Here is a 19,662-nt window from a genome sequence, read left to right as displayed (position 1 = left end):
CAGGAGTGTGTTGTCAGTGTGACCTGTGTATAGTGATCCGTGTGTATAATAGGGTGGGTAAACAAGTGGGGAAGTGATTGACTCAGCATTGGCCATAATCGTGTACACCTGGCTTCACAGTAGAGATGTGCAGTTCGGTTATCCTGAAAAACAAACACACCCGAGCTATGGGGTTCCGAGTCAAACCGAGTCCCAGCTTGGATCCCTTTTGGTGTTTCAAGTAGAATTGAGTCCTGGCTCGTTTCTGCTGTAAATTTAGAATTCTAATTTAAAAACTGAATCTCGGATTTTGGATTACATGCAAACAGGTCCAAATTACATGAATTAGCTGCTTTTAGCAATTTTAAAGAAACCCAAAACCGAATCCGAACCAAAAGACTTGAGGGTGGTTTTTACCAAAACCATAACATTTAAGGCTGGTTTTGCCAAAACCAAAAAACTGTGTTCCGCGCACACTTTTAATTCACAGTATAAACAGTGCAAACACTTGCAAGATCTGTCCGCAAAACTGTTTTCAACTCTACCTCAGCCCCACTGTATGTATGTCTGGTCTGCTGTAGTATAGTATGCAATAGGGGGCACAGTTCAAGAAGGGTAAGTGGCCTATTTATAATTAAATATATGTTGCATATTCCCCGCCACTGACTGTGCTAGTAGTACTGTAAATGACAAAGGACACTGTGATATGCTACGGATTGTCACAGGACACTGCATGACACCATACCACATCATGTGATAGGGTTTGACATAGGACCCTATACATATAGAGCGTGTGATACAGGACTGTGCTGGAACATGTGGAATATGACTGCGTTCAATGTATGCACAGTAGACCATGAAATTGTAGGGAAGGACTTAAGATGATGTTTCTTGTGGTGAGGGAGGAGAGACTCAGCAGCGTCTGTCAGGAGGTGGATGAGGTGTCTGAAGGACTTTGCTTTCTTCCCTGTGAATTGTGACATAAATGTTACAGGATGGAGAGGGACTGCCTGTGTCTTATCTCTTTGAGGAGGTAGCACCAGAGGGTTGTCTTTCTCCTTCTTCTTTATAAAGACCTTGTTGTAGCCGAGAGTCTCTCTCGCTGTAACCACAGGGGGAGGGGATGACGCTGAATCGGGGAGCACCTGGCGGGCATAGAGTCGGGATGATTAGGAGGACTGCTCTGGGGCTGCTCCTCCTGGTAAGTAGCGCTGCAGCAGCTTTGGACGGCGAGTACCTGCCAGGTCCTGATTATGGAAATGACGAGGCTGGAGCGCTGGTGTTTGCCAGTGACTACAACACAACCGCGGAGAGAATGTTCTTCAAGAGCACGGAAGCCAGCTGGGTGTATAACACCAACATCACGGATTACAACTCGCAGATGCAGGTGAGAATCGTGCATTCCGGACACACATTCCCAGCTGATGTATGACCCAAATATTTATTGGAAAATAACTGCTAAGTATATTTGGCTAGAACACCCCCTCCCCCGGCCCCAACAGCATGCACAATGGGAGGAAGAACTATGATAATAATTAAAGCAAGTTAAATATTTGGTTTGGCCACTTCAGTTATATATGTAATGATTACAAACCCCCACTGCGTCTGTATTTCTCAGGGATGTTTATATATATATATATATATATATATATATATATATATATACAGTACATGTCAAAAGTAGGCAACCCATGTCTCTGGCTGGCAGGGCACGCTGGAACCTGTAGTTCCACAGAGCTGGAAATTCAGGATATCTGCAATCCATATACCGAATAATGTATTTAGGTGTTAGTTGCTTGTTCATCCATGCAGCAAAGTATTATACTTCGGTTATATCTACTTGTCTAGCGGGAAACGGTCGAGTGCACTATGCAGATATAAATTTAGTGCAAGTTAGTAAGGATTATTTCTCCCATGCACTGTTTATCTTTTTTTCTACAAATGGCTACTACAGGTACATAATCATTCCTTATTGCTGCTGTTATTTTACTGTGGCTTTTGGACCCAATAATAGTGCATACGATAGTCGCCATGTGGAAGTAAAGTTGGGTATAATCGCTGCGATCTGATTACAGTCGTGTGTGGCCACGACTATCGGCGTCAGGCTACACATGGCCGCTTATTCTGTCATCAATACTCTCCCAAGCTAATGAGCTGTCTTTACAAACTGACATTTACCTAAATTAAACCAACTGCGTTCACTGACTGTGAGACTGTACTATGATGAAGTTTCCCAATCATGAAAATGCACTACTGTATAGTGAATGTGTGATGAGCCTTCTCCTCCCATTCCCATGTTTCTGCGGAGGACTATACGTACAAGAGGTGACAAATTAGTAGTTCAAGGTTTCAGAATCCTCAAGTAAGGGCATCACCACAGGGGAACCCGTGGGTGGAATATTAACTAATTTTAGTTCATTTTAAAATACTATGGTGGTTTTATCTGTATTTCATGACAGGATAAAATTAACGACTGGCTCATTAAGGGACCTCTGTCTCAATATTGGAAAAAGATAAGTGTTCATTATTAGCTTTTTCACTTTTATTGTTCTAATGCTGCCCATCCGCCAGGTGATTAAACCTAGCGATTGAGCGATAATGACTGTTATTATCGCTCAATCGCTTGGTAACCGCCCGCAAATCGTGCACTGCAGTGTAATGTCTAATACGACCAGTGATGCGTGTGCAAGCTGGTCCTATTGGACATCTATCATCGGGCAAACCTGCTGGTCAACCTGTTGATAGCGTTGTCAGGTTCAGCATGTTACCAGATGATTGATGAGCCTGCACTGAACGACTGCTTGTTCAGTGTAGGCTTATCACAGACATAGAAACAACAGCACGATTACAATGTCGTAATCGTGCTGTCGTATAGTGGATGGGCAGCATGGGGCGTTGAGCACCCAAATAGTCACCTGTTTTTTTTTCTCTCTTGCATATTGACCATCAAGGTCTTCTGTTTCTGGTGGGAAGACAAGTGTTCTCCATTTACACCTATTGCACCCCAAGTGTTTACTATATATGTACCTATTTACAAACAGACAATTTACCTGAAATAAACCAGCTACCTTCACTGACTGTTAAACTTTGGGAAACTTCATGGGCCTGCCTTCCCAGTTGCTCAGTGTCTTCGTAACTATTCAAACTGCAGTCACACCTTGGGCATAAGAAAAGTGGCCTGATGTACTATATATACCCTTAGTGTGAATCAGCTAGTAATCTTGATTTGCTCTATAAAAAAACCCCAAAAACATAACTCCTATCAAGTGCCTAACTTCGTAGTTTTAGAGTCAATGTGAGTTTGATACAATGGGCGCTAAAACTGAAAGCATAAATTGCGCCAAAAAATACACCATATGCGAGCCAAGATGAGTTGGCGTTATTAATTCTGTAACTTCTGCACTAGCACTCACAAGTTTGATATCTCCTGACATGCACATACGTCTGCATCACAGGGAGAAATGTAACAAATAGATGCTATACATTATGCCAACAATCGCCTTCATGGCAAAGCTTTTTATTGCCGGTATGCAGGAGAACTTACCCACCGGTCCAGCTCTTATATAGAGCTGTCACAGCGATGCAGACACTGTATGAGTTCAAATGCGAATGCGCGCCATCAGACTATGCAAGCCGTGGGTGACATAGGGATCCCTCTCCGGTGTTCTGTAATGTCCCCTATAGTAGTGCCCCCATTGGTAATGCCCACAGTAGGAATGCCCCCTATAGTAGTGCCCAAAGTAGTACTGCCCACAGTTGTAATGCCATCTATAGTAATGCCCCCATTAGTAATTCCCCCTATAGAAGTGCCTCCAGTAGTAATGCCCCCAGTAGTAATTCCTGCCTATAGTCATGTCCCCAGTAGTAATGCCCCCTTATAGCCATGCTCCCAGTAGTAATGCCCCCTATAGCCATGCCCCCATTCTGGAAAAAATAAAAAATAAAATTAAAATACAAACACAATACTTAACCTTAAGACCCGCTCCTACGTTCGCTGCCGTCCGGTCCGACCGCGGCTCCACCACTGATCTATGGGAGAGACGGGGCGCTGGAGTTTTTTTTTTTTTCTGGGATTTTTATTTTTTTTTCTTCTCTTGGGGACTCAGTGGCGCCCTCTCGGGGCTGGTGCTCCGGGCGACGGCCCTGTTAGCCCGCCCCTAGAACCGCCACTGGTGTTCATACATATGAGGATCTGCATGGATTCCGTAAAACCTCTCAATTACAGTTTTTCTGAGGTTTTACTGCAAAATGCCTTTAATACATCTCAGTCTTTATGAGCCGTCTCTGCACCAACATACTGTTCTGTGCTCGAATGCCCCTTTCACCTGATCCATCTCTTAAATCCTAAGGAGACGCAAGTTCGTCTGTTGGCAAATGCAAGTGGTTCACTCTGCCCATGTGCAGAAGTAAAAGGCATATTTTACCTACTTTGTGCAAACTCAACATTACCCTCTTAAGGTGCCCACACACATACCGATGTACTCACGATCCGACGATGTGTCCAATTTCCCTTGAAACTCTCCCCGGCAGCTCTGAACACGATATGCATACGATATGCTGTCCAATCTCTTGCAGCCAGAGGTTTTAACAGTGCATTTGTGTCTAGATTGTCAGATCTGCCATACTGCACGGCAGATCTGAAGATGCGATGTGCAACCTGCGGGGACGCGCATTGCATCGTGAGTGGGGACTCACGATTTGGGCATTTTTTACCCGATCTGTCGTTCCAATGTGTCGGAATCAGCCAGATCGGGAAAAAATCGCGCTGTGTGTGGGCACTTTTAATCCCTAGATCCCATAGGGACCTATTTATCAAGCCCATTTTTCATAAAATTATACATAAACTGCAGTTTCAGCATAATTTTATGTATCACAGCTATCCAACAACAGCATAATGCAGGAGATTTCATAGAACTCTCCTGCAAAAGGCTAACTACTGCTGCAGACAGCAGTCCACATTAAAGTCAATGGGGACTGCAGTCTGATCCCTACAGTATGTAACAAAATGTGGTCCCTTTGGGTTACAGATGGCCTTACCTAGCTATGGGTGACCGGTTCCGTTGCAGAGCCTCTGTGGGCGGCACCGTCGCCGCCCCACAGACCTTGCTCTTGGCTAGCAGGGTGTTTGGAACAGCACCCTGCAGCCAGTATTGCTCCTGCAGCACCCGCGGAGCGTCCTGTGAATTCTCAAGACAGACACAGTATATGCAGCCATTCAGTCAGCGCTGCACTTAACAGAGCTGCCAGTCACACCCTTTTCTGTTCGACGCAGTGACGTGCGGTGAGGTCAATGGCTGGGTTGGCACACATGGAAATGTCTCACTCTCTACTCACTGTAACTCTCCCCTCACTACACTAAGCTTCAGGGGTCTATTCAGCATGATATAATTGATGGTAAAAATGCAGAAATACTCGTTTCTGCATTATTTAAGCTTTTGCCCTATTCAGCAATGTGTATATGGAGAAGATACTGTAATTATCTTCTCCATATTTTCCTAATTCACAGAGTACTGCACTGTAGGGATCATATCATTGATCTCTACAATGCTTTAACGCTTTTTGCTTTTCAGCAAAGCAAAAAGCGTTAAATGACTCCTGAAATATTTCCTTTTATATAATGCCATTTCAGAATGGCGTTGTATGAGGAAAATACTTAAATATCCTAAACAGTGCAAGGACAGAGGGAAATTTTCCCATATGTCCCTGCAGCATTTTGTAACACCGCCCAGTCTCCGTGCCTGCTTCCCGGTGATCGCTGACAGGTAAGTCACTCTAGAGCCTTTAAAACCTGCCAAAATTGATTGACCTGTGTATACCGGCTTTATACTAGCCTGTATACATGTACATTTGTGTGATTTATATTTAACATTTTTATATAAATGTTAAATATAAAAGTATATGTGTGTGTGTGTGTATGTGTGTGTATATATATATATATATATATATATATATATATATATATATATATTATATTTACACACACATTTATAAAGCCTGTATACACATGTCAATCACTTTGGACAGGCTGGAGCTGTACTTGCCCCCGTCGGCGGTCACCGCAAGCAGGGACGTAGACTGTTCCCGAGCGTATGACTGAGCATGCGCAGAGGAACAAACAGAAGGGATTGTTTTCGGAATCCCGAAAACAATACCTTCTGTGACATCGCAGGGACAGCATGTTACCGAAACCGCTGTCCCTGCAGAAAATATTGCTGAATAGCAGCAATAGTTTATCATAATTGATAAAAACTTGTGACGATGTTGCTCGATAATATTCTGGGCAATATTGTCACTCTTGCTGAATAGACCCCATAGTGTCCATTGATTCTCCTAACTGCATCACTGTGTCTAATTAGCATTGCAGATTGCAGTCCCCATTATTATTAATGGGGACTACGAACTGACCCCATGCACCAAACTTCAAAAAGTTAAACTTTTTTGAATTTGGCCCTGGTAGTTTACACATCTTTAGAGGGTGTAAACTGCTTTAGCCTATAGAGGCTTAGGAGCAGGCTAGCTATGTACTAATAATTGCGGACCAGTCGCAATTATTATCTATCCATATAGCCAGGGATATTTTAATTTTGAATGAAAATATCCTATCTATGTACAAAGGGAAACTTTCAGGGACAGCGGTTGCGGTAACCTTTGTCCCTGTGAGTTATATCCCCAGCAAATTAGAGACTTCCTTCACAGAAGTGAAAGACTTCTCTGGGGGAAGATGACACTGCACATGCGCACAGTATTCGCTTCCGGAGCCGGCTGGGGGCTGCGAGAGAGAGAGATCAAAAGGTCTCGCTCTTGTTCCTGGAGCCTCCATAAGCTGACAATAGTTTACACCATCTGAAGATGGTATAAACTATGATGGCCAATCTCCGAAAAGCTTAGCTCTTTGGAGTTTAGTACATAGAGGTCAGATTATAGTCCCCATTGATAATAATGGGGACTGCGATCTGTAGCGCTAATTAGCACTCTGCAGCTTGATCTTTCGATATCTCTCTAGCAGCCTCCGGCTGGCTCCGGAAGCTGACATTGAACATGCGCAGTGTCAGCTTCCTCAGGAGAAGTCTTTCACAAACATGTAAGACTTTTCTACAATTTGCCGGGCAGGGACAGCGGTTACTGCAACTGCTCTCCCTGTGAGTTCCCGATTGTACATAGCGGCGATATTTTCATTAAAAGTGAAAACATCCCCTGCGATATGGATACATAATAATCGTGGCAGTTCTGTGATTATTAGTAAAAAAAATCCCATAGACACCTATTAGCAATAACATATCCACAGGCATTATAAACAAGTGTTACAAGCTGTAACAAACAAATCTGCTAATAAAGCAGTAAGGAGCTGGTGTCTGCAATTGAAGTTTTGCCTGTTACCCTTCATTGCTCTAATCCACAGGTTCTCAAACTCTGTCCTCAGGACCCCAAACAGTGCATGTTTTGCAGGTCTCCTCACATAATTACTAGTGAAACAGTTAGCTGCACCTGTGGATCTTTTAAAATGTGTCAGTGACTAATGAATACACCTGTGCACCTGCTGGGTGACCTGCAGAAAGTGAACTGTGTGGGGTCCTGAGGACCGAGTTTGAGAACCACTGCTCTAATCTGTTCTATGCTATGCATACTAGTTTTCTAATGCCTTCTCAATAGGGTATGGACTACAAAAGTTGCTGGGTATAATGATATTGCTCTTCATAGCATATCCTTTATATTCACAGTGCTTTCAAAGTAGGTTTTTAAAGCCTGTTTACCAATCTTGATTAAAAAAGGAAATGACCATAAATAAAAAAAATAAATAAACAAATATTGCATAATTGAATGCAGGTACAATTTAATATTGCTAATGAAAAACAAAACATAAAGGAGACTTGATTATAGAAGCTTTATTTTTCAAACTGAGACAGTTGCTGACATCTGATTTTAACTGATATCATTGTGTAGGGGAGAAATCTGACACTAGCATCTGCCAAGTCAATGTCTAAAGAAATGTACGCTGTTTGCATACACATGTATAGTTTCTTCTCTTTGTGAATGAACAAAAATAAATGGTTGCTGTGATCTTTCAATATTTTATTTCTAAGGGGGTATTTATGAAAGCCAGGAGAGAGATAAAATTGTAAAAAATAAATTACCAACCAATCAGCTCCTATCAATCATTTTATAAACCTAGCCTGCAAAATGTAAATTGGAAGCTGATTCTTTAGTACTTTATGGCGTCTATTCAGCATTTATTTTTTTACATAAAAATACAGAAACTATGATTTCCGTATTTTTTGTAAATCCTTTATTCAGCAATGGGATAATGGAGAAGATAAAGCAATTATCTTCTCCATTGATTCTCATCTCGCTGAATACTGCACTGTAGGAATCAGCCATTGATCTCTACAGTGCTTTAACACTTCTTGCTATTCAGCAAAGCAAAAAGTGTTAAATCACTCGATAAATATTTACTTTATATAACGCCATTTCAGAATGGAGTTATATGAGGAAAATACTTAAATATCCCGAAAACTGCAGGGACAGAGGGAAATTTTCCCATAAGTCCCTGCAGCATCTTGTAAACCTGCCCAGTCTCCGTGCCTGCTTCCCGTTGATCGGCGGCAGGTAAGTCCACCTACAGCCTTTTAAACCTGACGAAATTGATTGACATGTGTTTACAGGCTTTATACTAGCATGTATATTTATGTGCGATTATATTTAATATATATATATATGTGTTAAATATAAAGGCACATAACTATACATGTATAAAGCCTGTAAACACATGTCAATCAATTTCGGGAGGCTGGAGCTGTACTTGCCCCATCGGCGGTTACCGCAAGCAGGGTAGTAAGTGTAACTGTTATACTGGCATATACCTTGGTTTGTCTATCTATCCTATTCTGATATGCATTCCGGACATGCCAGTTAAGGTGCCCATACATCAGCGACGGATTGCAGCGATGCGATCGGAAATTTCCGATCGCCCACCATCGATGTTCTGCGATCCGTTGCCGGATCGGAGACATTTCACATGTTAAATGTTTGTGATTTGACAATTGCGATTATTTTTTGATCGCGGTTGTCAAATTGCCGAAATCCAACATGTTGGATTTCTGCGATCCTGCGATGGCGGGTTGCAGCATAGTGGGATCGCGGCAATCCATCGCTGATGTATGGGGCCCATTAGACATGCAGTTATAGTTGTACAAGAACAGGGGCAAAGAGGAAACATCAGTGAAAAAAATTAAAACAAGCTGATTTTCCTGAGTAGTAATCTAAGAGCTGTAATCCGCAGAACACAACGGCGATTAAACACTAATTGGATAGGAGAGTGATTGGTGCTGTTAGAGCAGAGATAGGACTGTGTAGTGTGTCTTTGACTCTGGGGTGGGATTAGAAAACTGTAGTATTTAGAGGCTTAATTAAACTGCTAAAATAACTTGGGTTGTATTGGTGACTAATTTGCCAACTTAAAATGTCCAATAAAGCTTCAGACTCTATCAAAGTGTGTTGTAACCAAAGTATTTTACACCTTTTTATGTGCTTGTATCTGTTTGTCGATCCCTGCTTGTGTATAGCTCATATAATTGTTTCTCATGTGCCAAAAAACATGTTTTATTATAGCTCTTTCAAGTGGGGCCAATGCATTTACATTGTTTGTTTTGCAAAGCACTTGTATATGTGCATTTTTTTTTTGTTAGTTTTTGAAAATATTTTAAGTTTTTGCCTTTTCATTTTAAGCCCAGTTGGCGCATCAGGATCTGATACCTGAGCTGCTACACTTACAGAAAACTAGGAAGCTGTTTTTTTCAACAGAATACATGTGATAGCAGACAATAACTGCTACAGTACAAATACCCCATTTAGAGGAGGATGGGCTAGAATCATAAGGATCTCTGCTTGATCTTATAAATGCGGGTTATTGTGGAGAAGAGGGCAGAGCCTTCATTGCCTCAACATTGATTATTTGTATGCTGCCACAGATTCCATAATGGCTGACTTACTGTAGTAGTAAGTAATCATTCACATCAGTCCTTGCCGCACTGTAGCTTACAGTCAAGGCAACCTATGCAAACCTTGGTAGAACGTACAAATTCTGCATAATAATGTCTTGGTGGTAATCAAACCCAAGACCCCAGAGCTGTAAGACAGTAATGTTAACCACTGTGCTTTATGATGTTGCAGTTAAGTGCAGGGTTGCTATATAAAGCAGTAGTTCTTATCATGCTTATCCTGCAGGAGGATATCCGTTGGATCATTTGCTGCTACTTGCTATGTTCTATTATCTATTTTTTTTTTTTTTTTTTGCTAAGAGGGCTTGGCTCTACCATTGGTTAATGCTAGAATAACATGCAAAGCATTACCAGTGTAAGTAACAGGGACAGATGACCAGGTGCATATTTATAATGGACGCAGGTCCCTGGGTCTAGGGAGCCCACATTGCACACCCTGCACCCATATAGTCTTCTACTTACCTGTCCGTAGTCTCCAGGGTGCAGAGCAGCAAAAATCACTGTGAAAATGGCAGCTGACATTTTCCCGGTGACTTGCGCATGTGCATTAGATTCTGCTACTATAGGCAGAACCTACTGCACCATGGAACTGGCATAGTGAAGGGGGGGATCCGCACTAAGTCTGCACACTGGCCCCCTCCTCTCTTAAAATGCCCCTACAGATGACCCAATATTTATGGAAACAATGATCGGCAGAAGCCCATCGCTGAGCACCCACTTACAGGAAGTGCAATGTCCAGCTTCATATGTTGCTGTGAACGTTATATGTGAATAGAAAAAAACAAAATTACGGTAGTTTCTTATATAGCACCAAAATCCAGATCTGCATTGAGTACGAGTTTGATGAAGTTAATTCAGATATAATTGGGCACCTCAGGGTAATTTTGTAGTAGGTTCCTATTCTCTTACTAGTCCCCGAAATTCATGCACGTTACTTTAGAGCAGAGATATTTAACATGATGCAACCCTCCAGCTGCTGTGGAATTGCACATCCCAGCATGCCTTGCCACAGTTTTGCACATGCTAAACCTATGGCATGTGTAGTTCCTTAGCAGCTGGAGGGGTGCATGTTGAATATCCCTTCTTTAGGGCTTTTCACTGGCTATGAATTTTATTTTTCTGACACGTAAGCAGCACTCTAGTGTTACATGAAAATTTCTATACATAGAAATAATACAGCTTGTTTTCTTTGTGGTTCAGGGTCCAGTATACCTGCCTGATAATCTGAGTATTTATACTCATTTATCTAATTTATCCAGAAATCTTTTATTACATTATTGCCTGATGCTGAATTGGACACAAATGTGTCCCAATTCGCAGGCGTAAAGCATTCACTAAAACATCTGCAGTTGTGGGAATATACAAAGTTTCAACCAAGTCTGCCCCAGTAGCATATTGCCAGGTTTACTAGGCATACGTCACATACATATTATCCATGTTTTTAAAAATGTTATTTGCCTAAATACATTGTCACTATTAGGCTTTAATAAAAACCTAAAGCATAATTAAATTACGCAAAAGTAAACGCTTATAGGTATCATCAGTGCGTTCAGAATCTACCAATCACAAGCCATTAGCTATTACAGGTGACTCTCATCCTGTATTTGCACTGGCCCTCAGGTATCCATAAATATTATGGCTTTTACAGGCCTACATGTCTTTGTACCAGTCTGAATCTGCACAGACTAGGTCTATGTAAGATTGCCCATTCCCTCTTACTCGATGAAAATATAGCGCAAATTATGTGGTTGTTTGTCTCAGTCTGACGTAAATACATGTTTTGAATAGTAACCTCTTCTATGCAAGAACAATTTTAATTTAACAATTTTATCTATCTATCAATAACAAAGTCCGAAAAGCACTCCAGATCTTAATGAAGAAATTATCATCCACACTCCAAGTGTAAGTCAACGTTTCAGAGGACTTTAACCTCTTTTATCAAGACATCATGATGATGTCTTGATAAAAGAGGTTAAAGTCCTCTGAAACGTTGACTTACACTTGGAGTGTGGATGATAATTTCATAATTAAGATCTGGAGTGCTTTTCGGACTTTGTTATTGATATTTATGCGGTCCCAGGACTGCTGAAAGAGCACCCAGTACCTACTACAACTGTAGGAGTGCCGGGCATAAATATAATATATTATTATATAATATATTTTTGTCTGAACTTGTATTTGGTGTCACTGATATGACGTATCAGGGCTAGAGAAGAACTCCAGGGTAACTGCTCCAAGAAAACGGACCCAGTGCAGAGTCTAAGGTAAAGTGAACCCATAGTGCAGGCCTCCCAACTTTCCATGGCTCAAAGTTGGGACATGCATTCATGCCCACTTTTTGGAGACTGCATGGTCATCATGTTGGGGGTGTGGCACAATAGCCTCTTGGTCTAAAAACCCAGTGGGGTGAGGCAGTTGCTTAAAGGGCCTACCAGGATACTGGCTTTACATAATAGACCGCAACCAGCTACGCATTCACTTCTATCATTATTAACAGACAGATCAAAGCTAATTGATGTGATAATTTTTTCACTGGACTTACAGAGGTGACAGGTAAGCGAAGTCAACTGTGGCAATATTTTTTTTAACTAATATGTCTACACATTCGGTGAGTTTTAACATGGAAGATGGCAGGCAAATAATAGTCATATATAAATGTGATATCCTTGAAACCGTTTTAGTAATCTGTCCTTTTTTTTTTTTTTTCTTTTTCCTTTGGAAGATTAAAGCGTCCCTAGACGAGCAGGAATACAATGAGATATGGGGGATGAAAGCCAAAGAACTTTATTCTGAAACTTCTAAAAACTTTACAGATCTGCAGCTCCAAAAGATCATTAGTTCCATGTCATCCCTGGGATCTTCAAACTTGAACCTTACAGAACGTACAGAGGTGAGTGCTGCCCAAACAAACGCCCTTTGCCCAAACACAACCACTGAGACAAGTCTTTCATAAACCTAAATGGCTGGCTTCTAGGATAATTCACTTCTCTTCACTTTCCAGGGGAACTATATGTGAAATGTTTTGAATACTTTTAAAACAAAGTTTAACGCTATCTAATTAGAACAGTTTCAATGTTGATGCCCATTCTCTTTATTATGAAAACTTTAACTAAAAAAAATACCTAGAGCAGCATCTGCAGGCTATTATAGGTATTACAGCCCAGAGAGATTTAAAGGCTTTGCATAATGAAAAGATGAAAATGTAAGTGTCTTCATAATTGTAAGTAATATAATTGTGCTATTGTAAAGATATGCTGCCAGTTGCTCTCATGGTATTTTTGGAAATGGCAATGCACACTACCGTCAGTTTTAAGAACTCCCCCCACATTTCCCATTTTTGTTTAAATTTTGTTGTTTTAATGTACTTTAAAATGGAAGCCTAGAACATATAAATGGAGTTAAAAAAAAGAAATCATTTTGTTTAAAAATAAAATAAAAATGAATATACATTTTTTTTTTTTTTTTTCCACTGCTCAAACTATCCACCTTTTGCAGATATAAACGCTTGGTAGTTTTTCTACAATGAATATCAATCCCAACACTGTTTCAGAAGTCATACAAATGTGTTGCATTTGTAGGTTGATTTGTTTTAACCCTTCTGTCCAGTTCATCCCAAAACGGCTCAATGCAGTTTAAGGGGTCTATGTACTAGTAATCTTAGACCAGCCGTAATTATTATCTATCCATATTGCCAGGGATATTTAATTTTTAATGAAAATACCATGGCTATGTACAAAGGGGAACTCTCAGGGACAGCGGTTGGGGTAACTGCTGTCCCTGCGAGCTATATCCCTGGCAAATTGTAGAAGTCTAACACTGCGCATGCGAACAGTCAGGAGCGTATTTAAAATGGGTGCAAGGTGTGCAGGGCACACGGGTCCCTGGGTCCAGGGGAGGCCCGCACCACACAACCTGCACCCATATTATACTTCTCCGGAGTTCCACGTAGGGCGCAGGTGTCTGCGCTGTAGAAAACTGCTGGAAAATGGCCGCCAAGGCCATTTTCCTGGTGACATGCGCAATAGACTCTGGGCACACTCTAGCACCCAGAGTCTAGAAGTGCGGCGCTGGCCGTGCACCGCTCAGTGCGCTGCCAGACAGAGAGGGGGCCTGTGACGGAGACTGCACACGGGCCCCCTCCTCTCTAGAAACGCCCCTGCGCACAGTGTCAGTTTCCGGAGCAGGCCGAGGGTGGTGGGGAGAGATCGAAAGATCTCCCTCCTGCAGCTGGAGCCTCCATAGGCTTACATCATCTGAAGATGGTGTAAACTACCATGGCCAAACTTTGAAAAGCTTAGCTTTTTGGAGTTTAGTACATAGGGGTCAGATCATAGTCCCAATTGATGATAATGGGGATTGCGATCTGCAGCGCTAATGAGCACTTTGCCGATGATTTCTGTGAAATATCCTGCATTGTGCTTTTAGTACATAACTACAATACATAAAATTATGCAGAAACTGCAGTTTCTGCATAATTTTATGTAAAAAAAATAAAAAAATAGCTTGATACATGGGCCCCTAAGTCTGGAGAATATGCTGGCCATTCCATGAGTTGAAGCCTACCAACTTGTCCTTTTCCCCGAAGGTAGTTCTGACAGCCTGGAGGTATGTTTTTGGTCATCTTGCTGTAGGATGAACCTTTGACCAACTAGGTGAAAAAAGGGGGTATTGCAAATTGCTGTGGTAACCCGTTTGGTTTAGGGTGCAAGTCACCAACTTAGAATCTAGCAAAAGAACCCCAGATTTATCACATTTTCTTCCTCCATGTTTCACAGTTGGTATCACGAAAAATGTATTTACTGAGCAGTTGTTTGTAAAAACTGCGACTTCCTGACCTGTTTAAGCTCGTAGAGTAAAAGGGCAATGCTTTTAATTGCAAAACATGAGGTGTTTAACTATTAAAAGTAATGCCATTTATATTTTGGGCTTAAACACGCTGGGTAGTAGCAGGTTTTACAAGCTATCACTATTAAATAAAACCCACACACTGAGGAGTCATAATTTTTCTTAATTGACATTGCTCAAAAACCTTGCATGATGAACCAAATAGTTAAACTTTTTATTAAACTGTTAGGGGCTCTCTCCAGTTTTCAGTAGTCTTTTGAGGTGGGTGTGTGTGTGTGTGTGTGTGTGTGTGTGTTTATGAAAAGAAGAAGAGCACTCACCAGTTTCAGTAGAGATATAAAGATTTATTATCACATAATTTTTTAAAATGGACACTAAGGAGTACATTTCTCCTTCATCCACCAGGGGACGCTGGAGATCAAGACACTGGCGTATAGACGGGTGGATGAGTGGAGCTGGAACTTTAAATTTATAACTGTCAGTGACTCCTCCCCCTCTATCCCCCAGAATCCCCAGTTTAAGAATTGTGCCCGAGGTAGCCGGTCACTTGGGGCAGAGCTGTCAGCCTGCTACATGGAGGCATCAGAGGACCCGCTGCCACTATTTAAAAGTGAGTGTCTTGGCACTAGCTCAGGGAGAGATACGCCACAGCCTATTATAGAGGCTGTGTCCGTGCCGCTTTTGCCACCGCAGGACCTGATGCCAGCAGCAGTAATTGCACTTTCACCTGACTAGCAGGGGATTGAGATCCTATGCTGCGTCCACCCCACCCTCACTGTGCCAGTTTTTTTTTACACAAGGCAAGGCCTTTATTGACGCAACTACAGTCTAAAGTCCGGGTTGAAAAACGTACGGTCTGCCAACGTTGAACACGGGTCAGTAAAAGTCCACAAAGAGACCAAGTGGTCCCTGGTAAGGGCTTACTCCACTTTTCTAGACAGGCGCTATGGTCTCAGATCCATTTGGAAAATGACAAGCTCACCGTGCGACTGCAAGCTCTGACATAACTCCTTCACAGCTATCCTGGCAGACATCTGTCTCTGTAGGGTACCTCCTTTCATATCAGTTTGGCTGCAGCCTAGGAGTTTTTTCTATATTCAATATTTCCTTCTATATGGACCGGCGCAAGTTGCCCCAGTGCGAAAGCATTATCTCTGCTTCGCACTGACCTAGTATACATAAACTGCTACGTTTGTTATTTTGTATTGGTTTTGTCTTTTCTCTTGCTGTTTTGCTATCTATGGCCCTCATTCAGAGCCACTCGCTAGCGGCAGTACGCTCGTTCCGAGCGATGTTCGCACATCTGCGCATGCGTACGGATCGTTATATGCATGCGCGAACCAGTCAGTGCGGCCGAAATTCATGTGCTCGCAATATAGCGAATGCCTGCTATTTTGAGTGACCGAATGAGGCGTATGTGGGTGGTAACAGGGGAAGGTGCTTGAAAATGGGGAGTGGAGATCCGAATGCAGGCGTGCTTAAAGGTCAAAACGGGCGTTTTATGGGTGTGCATAATTAATACAGCAGCGTTATTGACCACGTCACTGGGTTATTTTATAGCCAGAACTGCTCACAAGATTGTGGTAGCAAAAACCAACCACAAGAATAGCGAGCAGTTCATACGCTGGTCGATGTACTCGATTAATCTAATAAATAGCGGACATGACGTATGGTGCGAGCGGCCAGGGGGCGTTTTTAACAAATAACCGAGCGTATGTTTTGCTCGCTCGTTCAGACTTAGAGGTGTGAACAGACTGCAATTTGCGAACGGATCATTTGAATAGCCACCCCTTGTTTTTGAACGAACGACCGCAAATAGCGAACGGCTCTGAATCAGGCCCTATGTCTGATAGACCAGGTCTACCAATCCTTATTTCTCCTTGCCTTCTGAGGTGCATATGTGTCCATAGTTTAACCTTTTTTCCTCTTTTCTAGAGTGATACGCCTTAGCTAACATACTCTAGGGGGTATATTTACTAAAGGTCGAACTTAATCGATTTTAAATCGATCAAAATCGATTGACATCGATGTTGTGTTTCTGAAGCTAAATCACACATTTAATAATACTTAAAGAACAAAATCAAAAAATTGTCTGTTAGTAACTGTATGATTAAGCCCCAGAAACCCAACATCGATTTTAAATCGATTAAAATCAACCTTTAGTAAATATACCCCTAGATATTTAATGGTGGTTCGGGACAATCACGTCGAGGGGCTCATCACAAGTCGACGCTACTGATCTATGTGCGGGCACTCCGTGCAATCTTCTCGCTTTTCTGGAAGCTACCTCCCTTTTTGAGGGTCGGCCTGTTCGTATCCAGTCGCACTACGCCTCTGCTGTTGAGTACATCTTCCTTCAAGGAGGCATTCGCAGAGCCCCATAAATTGGCGATAGCGAGGGTGTTTTTCCAGGATTGGAAAACTGTGAGGCAGACTTCTCAGTCGTGAGGACTTTCTTCCTGGAGAATGGGACCTTCAACCTGCGGTTTTCCCAACAGCTAGTCAGTAGGTGGGGCAGGCCAAACATACATTTCATGGCCTCCAGACAGTCATGTGGTGCCTCAGTACTGCTCCAGGACTCCGATCCCGAATGCAGAGGTGGTAGGTGCTCTGACAGTGTTTGGGGTGTACGATCTTGTGTATCTCTTCCTCTCAATTTTTCCCTTTTATTCTGCTAGTCCTCAAGTAGGTCCAGCGAGAAGTGGACACTGTTTTCCTGGTGGCTCCGAACTGGCCCGTTGGGCCTGGTTCTTCAATCTCAAACTACTCCACTTCTAGGATTTCTGGCTACTACCTTTTCGCCCGGATCTCCTGGTTCTAGATCAGTTCGTATTGCCTGACTTAGTGGTTGCGTTATTGTCGTGCTGTTATGGCCACAATTTGAGATGTAGCGGGGTTCCGGACTCTGTGGTTCCCACTGTGTTCGGGCTTGCAAGCCGTTACGTCAGCTCATTCTTATGTGATCTTGTGTGCAGAGCGGGGGGGGGGGTTCCCACCACTACTTTCCGTCGTCCCGTCTCCTTTCCCTCTTACCGGGACCTGGATATTCGGTTGCACCTTCGGTTTTCTCTAGGGTTCAGGTCTCGGCATTGTCAATATTTCAGTGCCGTCTGGCCTTTTCCCTCAGATTCATCTTTTCTTCAGGGAGTTCTCCTAGGACAGCCTCCGTTGTCCCCTCTGCATTTCCGTTGGACATTTTCCTGGTCTGCTGTTACTCCAGTCTTCTCTGTTCGAGACTTGAAGGAAGTGGATTGGTGGATTTTCATGATGGTCGTGCAGACCTCTGTTCTAGACCGTCTTCCTACTTTTAGGTGATTTCAGCCTTCCATTTTAACCAGCTGATTGTGGTTTAGCTGCCGGACGGCTCTGTCTTCCCTCACCGTGGATTTGTGCAGGCTCTTCGGTTTTATGTGGCCAGTGTTGCTGCATTGCGGAAGTCAGAATCCTGGTTTGTCCTTATGGTGCTGCTAAACGGCTTGGCCTGCTTCTATGCAGACATTAGCCATATGGATCCTTTGGCCATCCGACAGGCGTATATTGCTAGTGCCCGGCCTTCGCCGGATGTTTATCTGCACATTTCACTAGTTTGGGGGTTCTTCTTGGGCTGCCCGTTGTGACACCTCGGCAAGGGCCGCATTTTTAGTTTGAGTTTATTGTTTTTATACCTTTTGTAGCCTCAGACTCTACTTTTTGGTTGCAGGTTTCTCGGGGCTCTCCCAGCCAGAGGAGGATAACTTTGGGACGTCTCCAGTGTCCCCTGGTGGATTAAGGAGAAAATAGGATGTTGGTACTTACCAGTAAAATCCCTTTCTCCGTTTCCACAGTTTCTGCGTAATTTTATGTAAAAAATGGCTTGATACATAGGGGGAGATGTATTATAGCGGCACTTACTGTGCCGCTATAACGCTTCCTACTTCGCCTCTTTACCGAGTTGAAGCAGGAAGCACTAACTATGAGATACATCAACATCTCATCGCCTAGTGCTGATGCGCTGTGTCTCAGTCCTGGCTGGCTCCACTGACCATCTGCGGGATCTCATAAGTATTGCGAGATCCCGCGTGCGGCCCTAGAGCCGGCAACCCCCGCAGCAGGGACAGCGCTGTCCCTTCCGTGGGAATAGGGCATCACCAAGCTGTCGGTGGCGACCGCTGCAGCAGGCGGAACGGTCAGGCGAACAGACCGTTCCTACATAACCCAGGCTATCGGCACTGCCATCTTGTAGATAGCAGCGCAGATAATGACAGGGGCGCATAGCGCCTCAGTCATTTACCGCCCAGCCCCCTAATCCTACATGGGGGAGAAGCAGTATCTGCGCTTCATACATCTCCCCCAATGGCCCCATTTGCGCAAACATTACACTGCAAACTTAATTTAAATTTACATAGTATGCAATTTCATGGACATAAAAAACTGCAAACTATTTTAATGACATTTTTGCTTTCTAAAATTGTATGGAGGACACAACAGCTTGCTTATTACCTCCTTCCTCCAATGTACAGGGAACCATATATAAATAAGGTCATTATAACATGATACATGTGAGAGGTGGGGGAAAGTGGGTGTTTGTCTTTTCTTCATCAACTCAACTGGAGGTTGGGGGACCTCCAACACTTATCCTGTATCCCGTCACTTGCTGCTGTTCTAGGGACGTAGTCTGTTCTGACCTTGGAACAAGCTGTTAGCAGCAGGCGGAGGATGTAGAGAAATGTCAGGAATTTTCAGAGGGAGAAGTGATTCAAGCATTTAATGAGTTCAAACACCAAGCAACTGCAAGCTGGATTCTTGGAAGAAAGGGGAAGATTGCTGGCAGGAATCACACAATGAAAGCGGAATCATACAGATG

General features: G+C 42.9%; 1 protein-coding gene across 1 annotated transcript in view; it reads left to right on the top strand.

The window, feature by feature from the left end:
* Nucleotides 1-852: 852 nt before the first annotated feature.
* ACE (angiotensin I converting enzyme) overlaps nt 853-19,662 on the top strand; it is a 95,929-nt gene continuing 77,119 nt past the window's right edge. The window contains exons 1-2 of the mRNA XM_088470692.1: nt 853-1,366; nt 12,697-12,864. Coding sequence (XP_088326818.1) covers nt 1,103-1,366; nt 12,697-12,864 — 432 coding nt within the window. The 5' untranslated portion in view covers nt 853-1,102. The remainder of the gene's footprint in view (nt 1,367-12,696; nt 12,865-19,662) is intronic.

This window comes from Taudactylus pleione, unplaced genomic scaffold, assembly GCF_031769625.1.
Source record: "Taudactylus pleione unplaced genomic scaffold, aTauple2 ptg000102l, whole genome shotgun sequence".
NCBI classification, from domain to species: Eukaryota; Metazoa; Chordata; class Amphibia; order Anura; family Myobatrachidae; genus Taudactylus; species Taudactylus pleione.
The sequence above is the reverse complement of the archived record's forward strand: the minus strand, read 5'-3'. Positions and strand labels throughout refer to the sequence as shown.